Source organism: Delphinapterus leucas, chromosome 2, assembly GCF_059928025.1.
Source record: "Delphinapterus leucas isolate spDelLeu-1000000601 "Yukka" chromosome 2, BTC_Dleu_Yukka2, whole genome shotgun sequence".
Lineage (NCBI taxonomy): Eukaryota > Metazoa > Chordata > Mammalia > Artiodactyla > Monodontidae > Delphinapterus > Delphinapterus leucas.
The window spans coordinates 75,822,415-75,837,082 of NC_143130.1; the positions used below are offsets into that span (position 1 = coordinate 75,822,415).

Here is a 14,668-nt window from a genome sequence, read left to right on the forward strand (position 1 = left end):
TCCTATGTTGGGTGCATATATATTTATAATTGTTATATCTTCTTCTTGGATTGCTCCCTTGATCATTATGTAGTGTCCTTCCTTGTCTCTTGTAACATTCTTTATTTTAAAGTCTGTTTTATCTGATATGAGTATTGCTACTCCAGCTTTTTTTTTTTTTTTTTTTTTTTTGTAGTACGCGGGCCTCTCACTGTTGTGGCCTCTCCCGTTGCGGAGCACAGGCTCTGGACACGCAGGCTTAGCGGCCATGGCTCATGGGCCCAGCCGCTCTGTGGCATGTGGGATCTTCCCGGACTGGGGCACAAACCCGTGTCCCCTGCATTGGCAGGCGGACTCTAAACCACTGCACCACCAGGGAAGCCCTCAGCCACTATTACTGAACACTGAATGGCTTTGGAAGTTAGCTTTTGCTGCGGAATTGATAGTAAATTCACCCTAAAAGCAGAAAGTAAAACAGCAAAGTCATTTTGATGACAACTAACATTTGAATCGCAAATAATGTTAGTCTATTTTATATATTTCCTCTGCTGTCCAAAGTTAAAACAAGAAGTGATATCTCCAACCCCACACAAGTTTGGAGCTGGTGGATATATTCTATGACCTACAACTACAGTTCCAACAACATGTTTTCCAACCTCAGGGCAAGTACAAAGAAAATTTCCACATTTCAAAATTCATTTAACTATTAATGAAAGAGCTTCTACCTAACCTTCAATCTTAAGTGATTGATTTGTAATATATTGACATGCTAAAAGGCAACAATCAAGAGAAGAATCTAATAGAGTAGGAAACAATTTAAAATTAGATCTAGAATTTTTCTAATATAGAATAGAATTTTACAAATGTATTACAAGCGATACATATGCTTAGTTAAACTAATATTCTCTTAGATTGAGATTAGTATTTGACAGTATCTCTGCATGAAAGGACATTTTTAAAGATGCTCATTACAAATCAGCATTAACAGATGAACATTTGCAATAGATTTTGAAAATAGGGAACACTAACTTTGAACCCTAATTAAGTGAAAAGTTGTCACCCCCACAAAAGAAGTGTAAAAAAATTTTTTTGTAACTGTGTATGGTAATGGAAGCTAACTGTTACTGTGGTGATAGTTTTACAGTATATACAAATATCAAATCATTATGTTGTACATCTGAAACTAAGTAATGTTATATGTCAACTATACCTCAATAAAAAGGAAGGGAGGAAGCGAGGGAGGGAGAAAGGTTTTTCTCATTAATAGACTTGTTTTTAAAAATTGTACCCAATTGTTATTTTTACATTTTGAATTTCATCAATTAAAAAATGTATGGAAGTGTTTTATCTCTCTTGTTATTTAAGTACCTACATAATGACTTTGATTTTGTCTCAGCTCACAAAGCCTAAAATATCCCCATATGAAAAAGTTTGCTGGTCCCTTAGCTCATTGATGTCAACGTGTGACAAAAAGATTTTCCCCTGCCTCTTTTCCTTATGCACTTTTATAACACAGGTATATTTTGGTATTTTAAAAAAATCTCATGTATAAATGTGATTTTCATAGGTGGTTGACAGTTGCAACAGTTTGGAGTTGAATGACAGTTCCACAACGTAAATATGTATTTAATTTAATTTTCTTTGTGAATTGTTTTAGTTCTGGTGTTGTTTGGGAGATGAAACCAAAACAGAAATGGAAGCCATTTAGTCAAAAGCAGATAATTTTATTGGAAAAGTCCTATAAGAAATATGTAGAATCAAGAGACCTTGGCTGGATTAAACTAGATGATAATTTTGAGGTATACCAAAATTGTTTTGTTTTGTTTCTTATATACGTATTTTGTCGCTTTTGGTGGTGGTAAATAAAATTTCACTATCCAAGTAAAAATGTGTATGCAGAAACTAATTAATTTGTAGGATTGGCATAACTAGTAAAATTTATTAGTACATTTTAAATTAAAATACATTGTTGAATCATATAGTATGAAACATTATCTAAATACGTTTCTTATCTGCATTTTTATAATTTCTTCTATTTGCAAAGCAGATAGTTTCATGTAACTTGTTTTTAGGAAGATTATGGAGAAATTAAGATTGCTTATTGAAACTTTACCTATTCTGAATGATACCAATATATATTGCTAAATAAAGGCTGTGCAAAATTGTATATATCAGTGATGAAAACTCTATAGAAAACTTGCTCAATTAAATTCATTAAATGTGAATGATTGTAGGACATGAGTAGATGTACAGATGTAAATGTGTACTCTACATAGGCCCCTGCACTGTTGAAACTGAAAGTCACTTTTGCTCCGAGAAGACCCCAGAAGCTTGACTGCAGGTTCCGTCATACAATTTGGGTTGCTCTTTGTCTTTAATGGTTGAGTCTGCATTGTCACCAGATATGCTCCCTAACCCCACGCCCATCCCTGTTAAGTGTTGGTCATGCTCAAATGAAAAAACACTCTACAATTAGTGTCAGATGTAAATAAGCTATTAACTATTCCTTGTTTAACTTTGTTAAAACAAAGTTTAAGTGTTATCTAAAATTATCCATTATAATTGAGGTTTTTAAAATGTAAAAAGCATGGCTTTTTTTTTTAAAGTATAATTTATATAGTTGAAAAGTTCTCCAATTGTTTTCTTGTTTTCCTTATAACCTTGGTAGAAAAGTGATGATTCTGCTTCCAGTATCTCAACTGTAGATCATCTTAAGGTAGATCTTTTGATGAGACCAAGAGATTAAGATACTTTTCCTTTTCAGTTTGTAAGTGGATATATAAAATGGGCTTCACTGCTCATACCAGTTTATCACAAACATGTGTACTTTTTTTCCAGGTAAATTTTGGCAAAGACCCAATGGAAATGCGCCTCCCTGTTCGGTGCCCTATAAAGCGAGATTTTTTATCAGGAATTCAGGTTGAATTTAAGCAGTCTCCTCACCAAAGAAGTTTAAGGGCCAGATTGTATTGGCTTCAGGTAACATTATCATCCTATTCAGTAGATATATCTAATCAGTTTGGGAATCTTGGTTCTGAATTTTTTTTTTTACAAGATTCTATCGTGCATCATAGTTGGTATCTTTCTTTTTGTTTATACATTTATTCTCCTTCTTCCACATATTCCTGTAGATTCACCATCCAAGGCTAAATGACCGTTGAGACTTTAATTTGACCAGTTAGCCTGCCAGAGTGTTTTCTTACACTGAAATTGTTATTTTTAATATTCCTTTGTATTTGTCATGGGATCCCAAAATAGGATTTTCTTTTGTCCTTCTATATGGGAATGAGTGGGGCTTTACTGGAGGCTGTTTTTGTCTGCTTGTTTGCTTGCTCCTTTCCTCTGTCTCTCCACCTCTTGCTTTTAACTACCGATTACTGCTATTTAGGACATTTTAATTTTTTTCTTAATACCTAACCTCTAATTTCATATCTGGTATCTACTTAAATTTTTATTTAAATAATAGATAGATGAAATCTCACATGGTCCATAGGTACAAATATTTCCATTAATGGTGTTCATGCTGCACAATTTTAATGCAATTATGAGGATGTTTATATATTCCTTTATGTAAAAGCTTGCCCTTGGTGAGGTTTATAAGAATTTTAGATTTAAAGTGAAACTTTTAATAGCAGCACATATACATACAGATACTTATTTATGATGCAATTAGTGGCATCATCTATAATATTGTCTCTGAAACAAAAGTTTAAATTTAAATTATTTCAAGTCCTGCTGAATCAGTTTTGTTTTTTTTTTTTTTGTCAGGTTGATAGTCAGTTACCAGGTACAGTGTTCCCTGTTGTATTTCATCCTGTGGCCCCTCCAAAATCTATTGCTTTGGATTCAGGTAAAAAGAAATTAAATTGAGATATATAAAAGTTGAGTAGACATTATTTTGACCTATTATAAAGCTTGATTGTCTTTTTCCTGTTTTCTTTCTTCCTTTTAGAGCCCAAACCTTTCATTGATGTGAGTGTCATCACAAGATTTAATGAGTACAGTAAAGTCTTACAGTTCAAGTAAGTAAAGATTCCCTTATTTATCTAAAGGAATTTAAAATGAGAATCTACTTTGAAAATAAATTTTACTCTGTTGAAAGTGACTTCTGTATAAAAATTATTATCCACCTGAACATATCAGTCTACTGTTGGTCAAGTGATTTTCTATATTGAAACTTATTTTAATAATATATATTTTAAAGTAAAATTCCTTCAACCACTTTCTCTCCTTTGTAACTTCCATTAGGATATAAAATAGTTAGTGAAATACAAATGATAAGTGTGTTTGTGAGGTGTGTTCTTTAAAGTAATTCCTGTGGACTTTAAAAATTAAGTAATACATGCTACATCGTCTTTGCTTTTGTCCCTTAAATATGGAATTTGGGACTTTAAATGCTAAGTGTTAATACAGCAGTATTACCTCTAGTGAAACCTTCACTATAATGAAAAAAAAAAAAATCTCAGTCTAAGTAGACTTTGATCTTGTTAACATAACACTTTTTTTTAGAGATCAAGGAACAAGATCTCGCTGTGGTTTTTGGCCAAAATCAAAGCTTTAACATGGAAAATTACAAGGTTTGCTAGAAAGCCTTTTTCATCTTAAAAAAAACCTTTTCCACTTAAAATTTTTTTTTCCTTAGGTATTTTATGGTTCTCATTCAGGAAATGGCCTTAAAAGTTGATCAGGGGTTTCTAGGAGCTATTACTGCACTGTTTACCCCAACAGCTGACCCTGAAGCCGAAAGAAAATGGGTAATAATTTTTATTTCTTGGGAAAACTATAAAGTAAAAAAATTAAATCAACCATTCTTTGCACTAATTGTAGTAGGAAAAAAAATTAAAATAGAAATTCTTGATTAATTTTTTTCAGACAGAGTTAATCCAGGAAGACTCTGATGCTATAAACACAGAATTAGTGGAGACCTCAGTGACTGATACGTCCATTCTTAGTTTCTTTGAACTTTTCCATATTTCTCCTATTAAGGTTTGTTATAATTACTATACTATACTGTACCAATATGGGTTTTAATTTGTTGCATCAAGTATTTGGTGGGAATTCTGTTTGATTAATTGAAATAATTAAGACAGTTCTCTGACATATGTACAACCATAATTCCCACAGAGAAACCACCAGAGCGTGCTTTCTAGTCTTGAATTAATAACCCCTTTCTTCAAGGAAAAAGCTGACAAAAGCATTTCTTAATTAAGCGAAGAAGTGCTCACCAATGTTTAATGTTTTGGTTGCACTTTATAACTGCTGTCACTGTCTGAATAGAAAGCTATAATGGGTTTCCTAACCAGAATGTGAAAATGCTGAAGTAGGTATTATACTGTTGATGCGGTGTTTTTCACCCTTCCAAAATTTGATTGTAACTAAGAGAGTGGAAAATTGGATACCTTTCACTTGCCTGATTTTGTACTTTATGAACCCATTTCCTTATCTCCTTTTGTTATTCTTTTTAGCTTTTATAGGGGAAGGTGACTGCTTAGAGAATTCACAAATGCTGTCAACCATGAAGCTCTAAACTTGTGTAATGGGCCAGAGTTACAATTAAGTAACTCTTTTAAAATATTGATGATCCTTTACAGTCTCCAAAACTGTTTATAGCACATTATTTTTAGTTGCATTCACCAATCCATTCAGCTAAATGAATAGATTTATAAAATGCAATTATTATTTTAAATTGATACATTAGTTTGGTGTTATCAGACATATCCATAGTGTTAGGTTTAAAATTGATATTGTTTTATGTGGTATTATGCACAACTTCTTTTTCATTATTAAATGAAAATCAGTTCTTTATGAGATTGAGCAGTACCTTCAACAGATTATTTACTGAAGGCCTGCTATCAGAGTTGCTGTGGAAGGTGTAAAATGACTTTATGGAGTTTATAATCTAGGGGGTATTAAAGATTGATGATTTACCTATACGTATTTTTAGGCACACTGGGAATTGTGCCATGAAGTTAAATAATTAAGATCATGAACCATGGTCATTTTCTTATTCCATGGTGACTTTGCCCTAGGAAAAAGCTGGATCTCTTTTCACCTAAGATTACCTTTCCTGGATCACAGCAGTCTGTGACTCTGAAGATGGGCAAAAGTCCACATCAGAGAAAAAATCTCAACAACCAGGCTTTCTTGGCTTTACCTCAAGTCCCCTCTGTTGAGCTCTCTGTTAATGAGGGAAAATGCCTAGAGAATGGCAAAATGAGAAGGGAGAGTTATCTGCTTTACTTACACATGTTGAATTACCTTACTCCTGTGTCTTCTGGTACTGTTGCCTTCTGGCACTGTTGCACTAATGATGATGCAGCACAAAGTAGAACAAGCTAAATGGGAATGTGAAAATCTCATGGCTAAGTACTGAGTTGAAGGGTCTGTGGAAGCTGAAAAACGTATTACTCTTTTAAAAATTTGTTTAGAACTTGCCAATTGTTGCCATAATTGTCATGTTCTTGTTACTTGTTGTTATGGTATGATTATACCACAGTTGTTATTGTTAGTTGTTACCATAAGTTGTTTATCTTATTGGATTAAAATAAATGATTGTCCATTATTTCAAGTGTTAGATTACTTGTGGGCCAGTTGACACATTTTTCTCCTTAAAATGATGATGCTATTTTTGCAAAGCGTTTTGGTCTCCTCCATATAAACACAATGGTATTTATAGGCTTTGAATAAAATTATAGTTCAATTTTTGGGACAGACTGATTTGTATTTTATCAAAAGGTAAATATGAGAATCAGAGCTGTTCAGTGTAATTTACTGAGTAATAAATAGTAGTTTTCTTTAGGACTCTAATTGAAAGATACACCATTTGTTTGTATCTGGACGATCTGGCTTCTATGTATGTAAATATTTTTGTTTTTAGTTTTCATTTATTGAACATTATTTTTCTTTTAGTTGCACTTGAGTTTGTCTTTGGGTTCTGGCGATGAAGAGTCAGACCAAGAAAACAAGGAAATGATTCCAATTCATTCTGTCAATCTGCTATTGAAAAGCATAGGTGCTACTCTGACTGATGTGGATGACCTTATATTCAAGTAAGAGTTATGTTAAAGTGTATTGGGGAGGTTTTTATATCAGGATGATGTTTCTGGATATTAATTCTCTCCATTTGTGCTAGAATGTTAGCTTCGAAAAATGATAAATCTTACTACTTATTCTTGAATAATTTGGTCCCTTTCTAATTATGCCCTTTAGGTATACTTATTTTACTCATAAAGATAAGGTAAAGAGTCTAATATCTTCTGCAGTTATCAGTATCTAGATGGTACATGAATATAGTATAAACACTGAATTAGTTTAGTAGTATATTATAAATTGACCATGTTTTAAAAGGAATTATATTTAGAAATATATAGCAACAGGATTAGATTTCAGTATAATTATATGGCAAAGTATAGATAATAGCTTCTTGCTGCATTTAAAATAAGAATATTTGTGTGTGCCAGAGACATATAAATTCAATGAATGTTTATTGAATTGAATATTCAACAGTGGTACTGGAGAAAAAAATTCATTAATATTATTTTCACCTCACTTGCACACTATCAAATTTCATAGGAATTGAAGGCTTAAACATAAAATTCAAATAGAAAAACAAAGACGAAGGAAAAATAGAAGTTAATCGCTATCAAATCTCTGAATAAAAGGAAACCTTTCTGTGTTTAAAAGCCATGAAAAAATCCCAATGGAAAAATACAAAATTGATTTGACTACATAAAAATTAAACTCTTACAACAAAATCAATGAAAACACTTAAAAAACAAAGGACTGGAAAAATATGATGACAAGTATAACAAAAGATAATAATCTTAATTTTTAACCTAAAAGTTCCAATGCCATAGGTGCCAGAGGACAATGTGAGATAATTCACAAAAGGGAAGATACAGTGGCTAATAGATATTAGAAATGGTTAGCTTTATTATTTATCAAAGAATATATGCAAATTAAAACAAGTTATCAAAGCTTTCAAAATATGAGAAATCCTAATACTAGAGAGGGGTGGATCTAAGAAATGGGCACTTTTTTTTTTTTTTTTTTTGGTACTATTTGTATCAGTGGAAAGGGATCTATTCAAGAGCCTTAAATGTTTTTGTAGTCTTTCACTCATTAATTATTTTGGGTGGGAATTCGGTCCAAAAAATAATCTTGAAACACAACCAAAGTTATATTCAAGATACACATAGCAGCATTATTATGTCAAAAATTTTAAATGTCTGACCGTTGGAAGAATCGTTTGTTATGACATGTTCACATGATGGAATGCTATGCATTATTTAAAATGGTTACATAGAATTTTGAAAACACAGAAGAATATTTATCCACAATGCTGAGTGTAAAAATGCATACAGAATGTTTTAATATTTTGCAGTTGCACAGAAAAGAAAGAATTCAAAGTGGAAAATGAGAAGAAGAAAAAACTTTTTAAAAAATCCACTGTGTGGTGGGATTATGGTCAACTTTTTTAAACCTTTTTACTCTTTATGTGTTTATGAAAGATTTGCATGAGAATGCACTATTTTTATAGTAGTTTTGTTATCCTAATATTTAAGATCTCAAATTATGTGTACAAACCTAATTGTGAATTAGCAATGATTATCATTGAAATTTTAAGTCTCTTTTTTTTTTTCAAAAAATAATCTTAGTACTTTTGGCACTTTCTCCTCCCAGACTTGCTTATTATGAGATTCGATATCAGTTTTACAACAGAGATCAGCTCATGTGGAGTGTTGTTAGACACTACAGTGAACAGGTAATTTCCTATCATAGTAACTCATAAGGAATATATTTCATAAAATAGCAAAACAAAACATTTGTATGTGATTGTACAGTGTGTGACATTTACTAATTTACTGCAGTTCTCAATCTCATTACTTAGTTTTCTTGAATGATTAATTTTCTATTTCTTTAGTTTTTCCCCAGCCCCATATAAACTTTTTTAAAAAGTTTTCCTTAGTGTTTTTTCCCTTTGCAATTGTACATTTACCACTTTGGGAAAGAACAGTAACTTAGGAGTCAATACATTTTATTCCTTCAATGACTATAGTTTCTAAGCATAGTCTAGTAGAATTGTGAGGAAGCCAGGTTCCTCCCTTTGCCTGTTACTCCATGTTTCGAGTTCTATGCACAGAGACATAGTAGTTGTTTTGGGGCACTAGGGTTCCATTGCTATACTGTGGAACTCCAGGGTGACATTCCTCTTTCCTTCCTCTACTGGCAGGTCCTTTCTCTTATGGTGTATAGACATTATGTTTTTTACATGTTCAAATAAGGATATTTTTTCTTTTTTTTTTTAACCCATCTAGTTCATAGAAATAGTGATAATAACAAAAGTAAGTACCAGTTATTGAAATATATATTCATTTAATATGCATACTCAGCCATGCAAGGTCAGTATAATAGACCTCCCATTTTATAGATGAAAAGAGGAAGGCCTATAGAGACTAAGTGACTTGTCCAAGGTTACATAACTGCCAAATGGCAGACTTTGCCTCAAACCTTAGTTCTGTCCAATTTGAAAGACCCATGTAAGAGTACTAACATAATGCCTGGCACATAGTGAAAGATCAATTAATGGTCGTAGTGGTGGTTATTCTGCAGCGCTTTCCTTTAACAAACGTAATTTAGTCAGTATCCCACTTTCTTACTGCATCATGATGTTGTCCCTTACAGTAGTTGCAAAGGGCTTCATTTATTTTTTTTCCCTTGTAGTTCTTGAAACAGATGTATGTCCTTGTATTGGGCTTAGATGTGCTTGGAAACCCATTTGGATTAATTAGAGGTCTGTCAGAAGGATTTGAAGCTTTATTCTACGAACCCTTCCAGGTATTGATCCTTCATTTATTTTAAGTGTAGCACAGAAAAATGGATGTTCTATTTTTGATGACAAGTAATTTGTATTTTAATTGTATCTGGGGACTGAATAATGTTCATATAACATATATCAATTTTATATATTTTTTTAAATTACTAGAGATGACATTAAAAGATTGTTTTAGAATTAAGTGAGCACTTCTAGTGTCTGGGTAATAAAACATCCCCATGTTTTCTAGGATTTAATGTAGTTGTAAGGAAGAGTGCTAGGTAGTTTGAGACCCATTTCAAGGCTGTTTCACCACTATGGAAAGGACTAATGGGGCACTAAAAGCTGACTTTGTTTCATAGTCAAGCTTTCCTCTAACCTGTTCTCCTCCATTTAAAGGATCCAGGAGCCTAGTGTGGTGAGGGTTTTAGAAGGACAAAGCAAAGAGAATAAATGGGGAGAACAAGAGAGCTGAAACTGTGGGCTCTTAGTCTTGTTGTCACTGTGGCTTGCTTTAGCAGTCAGATGGCACTTGGTCCTGGGAGGCCAACTTCAGATTGTGACTGAAGCCAGTGATTTACTCCTCTCCAATTTTTGTCATCTTAAAGGGCTTGCTGAGATCATGTGGGTTGAAGGTATCTTCAAACACAATAGGTATTCCATCAGTATTTGGGTTAGAAGGTGAAAACTATCACCACAATGTTTACATATCTTTACAGATTCTGTATCTTCATGGAAACCCTGAAATATTAGATTCAAAGTCTTAAACTTATTTAAATTTTAAGTAGCATACTTTTTTTATTTTTCCGGCCAGGGTGCTGTTCAAGGCCCTGAAGAATTTGCTGAGGGGTTAGTAATTGGAGTAAGAAGTCTCTTTGGACACACAGTAGGTATGTATCACATATTTGTGTGTATGTGTGTGTGTGTGTGTGTATTTTTAATTATAGTTATTATAAAATGCATTGTTTATGAAAAACAAATGATTATGTTTAATAAAAGAGGGATTATTTTTATAATAATCCTCTTAAAAGATGTGTTCCCTTGTTCTTAAGTGGAAAATAATTTAACACTGACCTGCTGAGTTTTTTAAAATGTGTTTGTTGTGTTGAATCAATGTACTTTAAATAGTTTTATTCCTCTTCTTGCTAAGTGGGAAATGGAAAAAATAAATGCATTTTTGTATATGAGAAAGAATTTTAAGCACCTGTTAGTTTAAAGCAGCCACATGCTGTATGTTGTGGTAATGCTCTTTAAAGAAACAGTGTGACTTACTTCTCTTAACCTTCGGATAGGTGGTGCAGCAGGAGTGGTATCTCGAATCACCGGTTCCGTTGGAAAAGGTTTGGCAGCAATTACAATGGACAAAGAATATCAGCAAAAAAGAAGAGAAGAGATGGGTCGGCAGCCTAAAGATTTTGGTGACAGCCTGGCCAAAGGGGGAAAGGGCTTCTTGCGTGTAAGTCTCCTGCCGAATCTTCAAGAAATGCTTACTTTTATATACACTTTAGAATATGTACTGGTTGTTTGGCACTTGGAATACTGCTTGTGAGTAAACGTCTGTCAGAGTATCAGTAGTGATAAATTGTGGCCTTTGTTTCCTTTTTTATTCTCCTTCCCTTTATCACCATCAGATCTACCCCCCAATTCCTGGACTTAGTTTGGCACTCAGCTGGAGTGAAAACTGTAATGATGGCAGGTTAGCACTAGTGGGGAGGGGGCAGGTAGAGCAGCGGAATGTGGAGGTAACGAGTGGGGAGGAATTCTTCAGGTCATCGTCAGTCGACCGTTTCTATGGAAGGGAGGCATACAAGCTACAGGTTATAAACCAGGAACTACCTTTCACTACTTTTTAGGTACAGGTATTATAAATTATATACGAATATTGTTTAATTATACAGGTAATATATGACTGTCCTCCTTATAGGTAATAATAGGAACTTATAAGTTCTTTTTTTAAATGAGTAATGGAAACATAGGTAAGGCTGTAAAGTACTCTTTGATTACCCCTCACCTCTTCTGAGAGGTGTCTAATCTTTTCAATATAGTATATATCCTTCAGTTCCTTTTCTGTGTGTTTATGTAATATGCAGGTATTTTTAGTTACTACCGTTACTTGACAGTTACTTAAAGAATGTACAAGTATTATTTTTTAAATTTGGGAGATAATTCAGGAGATTGTAAATGCTGTGTTTGTGCCAGTGATTTGTAATGTTTTGTGTATTCTCTAAAGTGCTTTACTTGTCGGGATATTTGCTATCCTTCAGAGGTCCCTTCATTTTCAGTTTTCCACACTTTCACTAGATTATAGAGTAACCTCATTAGAACTTATAATTAGATGTATAATTTTCTCAGCTTACTCATATACTGATATGGATGGAAACTGAGACTTAAAGAGATTGTATCAACTGCTAATTGGTGTCAGAGTCAGATGTAGAAAATTTTCACTTTACTGCTTTACTCCTTTGTCTATTAAGTTCTACAAAGTGCTCCGTTTAAAATTTGCTATGATGTAATATTTTAAAAATCATAGTGCTCACTTACATGTGCATGTTGTTCTCTGTCAAGTCCTCATTAAAAAAAAGTTATTTCTAGTATGTCTGTAGAGCCCTCTAGTGGTTGGTTTAAAATTAAGCACCTTCCTTTCGGGCTTGACTTGATTGGTTTCTCTCTCAGGGAGTCGTTGGTGGAGTGACTGGAATAATAACAAAGCCAGTGGAAGGTAGGTTGAGAACGTTTCCTTCCTGTACAGAGTCTGAGGAGTTGATACATGGTAAATTGTTTAATGAGCATAACTTTCCTCAGGATGTGAAGAGGTTAAGTAGTAGACTATGTCTCAGACTTTGGATGCTATTTTTAACAGGGCCATAGTTAGACTAGAGTCCCTTGGGCCATCAATAGCAATTGACTCTTTTTTTTTATCCTATTAAAAAAAAGGACATTACTTTATTCAGTACAGTCCCTATCAAAATCGCAGTTAGGTTTTTTGCAGAAATTGACAAGCAGATTCTAAAATTTATATAGGAATTCAGGGGAACCCCGAATAGCCAAAACAATCTGGAAGAAAAGAAGGAAGTTGGAGGACTTACACTGTCCAATTTTAAAACTTACTATAGAGTTAAAGTAGCCAAGACAGGTGGTGCTGGCATACAGGTACACATACAGATCAATGGAATAGAATTCAGATTCCAGAAATACATCCTTACCTTTATGGTAGATTGATTTTTGACAAGGGTGCCAAGATGATTCCATAGAGAAAAATAGCCTTTTCAACAAATGGTGCTGGGACAACTGAATATAAACATAGAGTTTATATATGTGACCCAGCAATCCCACTGTTAGGTATATACCCAAGGGAATTGAAAAGCTATGTTTGCTTTAAAAACTTGTACATAAATGTTTATAGAAGCATTATTCATAACAGCCAGAATGTAATAGCAACCCAAATGTCCATCATCTAATGCATGGATAAACAAAATGTGGTATATCCTTACAAATAAGTTATTATGCAGTTATAAAAAGAAATCAAGTATTGTTATAAGTACAAGATGGGTGAACCTTGAAAGCATGATTCTAAGGAAAAAAGCCATTCACAAAAGACCACATATTGTATGATTCCATTTGTAGGAAATGACCAGAATAGGCCAATCCATACAGATAGAAAGTAGGTTAGTGGTTGCCTTGGTCTGCAGGGTGGGGAGGAAGGAGGTAAATTGCATAGGATTGAGAAGAGGGTTTATGGGGAAATGATGGGGAATGATTGCTGATAGGTATGGGGTTTCTTTTTGAGATAATAACAGATTTTCTAAAATTGATTATGGTGATAGTTGCACAACTCTGAATATACTATAAAAAACATTTAACTTGTATACTTTAATGGGTGAATTATATAGTATTTGAATTATATTTTAATAAAGTTCTTATATTTTTTTTAAAAGTGCACTGCTTGGAAAATCTCCTGATTGTTGGCCAAAAAAAAAAAAACCCCACAATAATTTCTGGTCAGTTCTTAGATCTTCCAGTTAGTTATAGGTACTGACTAGACTCCTGGATCAGTAGTTGTAAAATTTGAGTGTGCCTTGGGGTTACCTTGGGGACTTGTTAAAGCACAGATTACTGGCTGGGAGTGGGGGCTAATAATTTGCATTTTTAACACACTTTGAAAACTGCTGTTGTATCACATGTTAGGATTAAATTCAACTTCTTTAGAAAGTCAAATTCTAGGAACTTCTTGGGTAAAACAGTTCAGTATTTGACTTAGGCTTTTGTTGAGTTCAAAGTTGCTTATTTTGAAATCTCTATTCTTTCATTGTCTTTGGTTTTATGAAGGTGCCAAAAAGGAAGGAGCTGCTGGATTCTTTAAAGGAATTGGAAAAGGGCTTGTGGGTGCGGTGGCTCGTCCAACTGGTGGAATAATAGATATGGCCAGCAGCACCTTCCAAGGAATCCAGAGGTAATTCAGTGCACACTGTATGCAAGCTATGTGTCCGTGTGCTAATTGTTGCCAGGAATACATAAGTAGGTTAAATACTCTGCCTGTGCGTGAGGACCTTAAAGTCTAATTGAAAACAGGTTCACAAGGTAGAGTGCCCCCAGAAATGAGTAAGAAGAGATTTTTTTTATTAGCCAGTTTCTCTTTTATTCAACAAGTGTTTATTGGTCCCTACTATATGCCAGGCAGTGTGCTAGACACCACAGATACAAAGAGTGGATGGCCTACTCCCTGCCTTTATTATTTTGACATTTTCTTTAAGAAAAGGTGGGGAACTTGGAGTCAAACCTACTTGTTTTTTTTGTTTGTTTGTTTGTTTTAATTTATTTATTTTTGGCTGTGTTGGGTCTTCGTTTCTGTGCGCGGGCTTTCTCTAGTTGCGGCAA

At 33.7% G+C, this 14,668-nt stretch overlaps 1 protein-coding gene across 4 annotated transcripts in view; it reads left to right on the top strand.

Annotated features, from left to right (window-relative positions):
* The window catches only part of VPS13C (vacuolar protein sorting 13 homolog C), a 175,134-nt gene that overhangs the window by 147,992 nt on the left and 12,474 nt on the right, over positions 1-14,668 (top strand). For 3 of the 4 annotated variants that reach the window (XM_022579675.2, XM_022579677.2, XM_089907143.1), the window contains 13 exons: positions 1,637-1,778; positions 2,818-2,958; positions 3,748-3,829; positions 3,932-4,001; positions 4,622-4,733; positions 4,852-4,965; positions 6,889-7,028; positions 8,662-8,743; positions 9,703-9,816; positions 10,608-10,683; positions 11,086-11,249; positions 12,467-12,512; positions 14,120-14,243. In XM_022579675.2, coding sequence (XP_022435383.2) covers positions 1,637-1,778; positions 2,818-2,958; positions 3,748-3,829; positions 3,932-4,001; positions 4,622-4,733; positions 4,852-4,965; positions 6,889-7,028; positions 8,662-8,743; positions 9,703-9,816; positions 10,608-10,683; positions 11,086-11,249; positions 12,467-12,512; positions 14,120-14,243 — 1,407 coding nt within the window. The remainder of the gene's footprint in view (positions 1-1,636; positions 1,779-2,817; positions 2,959-3,747; positions 3,830-3,931; positions 4,002-4,621; positions 4,734-4,851; positions 4,966-6,888; positions 7,029-8,661; positions 8,744-9,702; positions 9,817-10,607; positions 10,684-11,085; positions 11,250-12,466; positions 12,513-14,119; positions 14,244-14,668) is intronic. The other variant, XM_089907142.1, reaches the window with a different exon arrangement.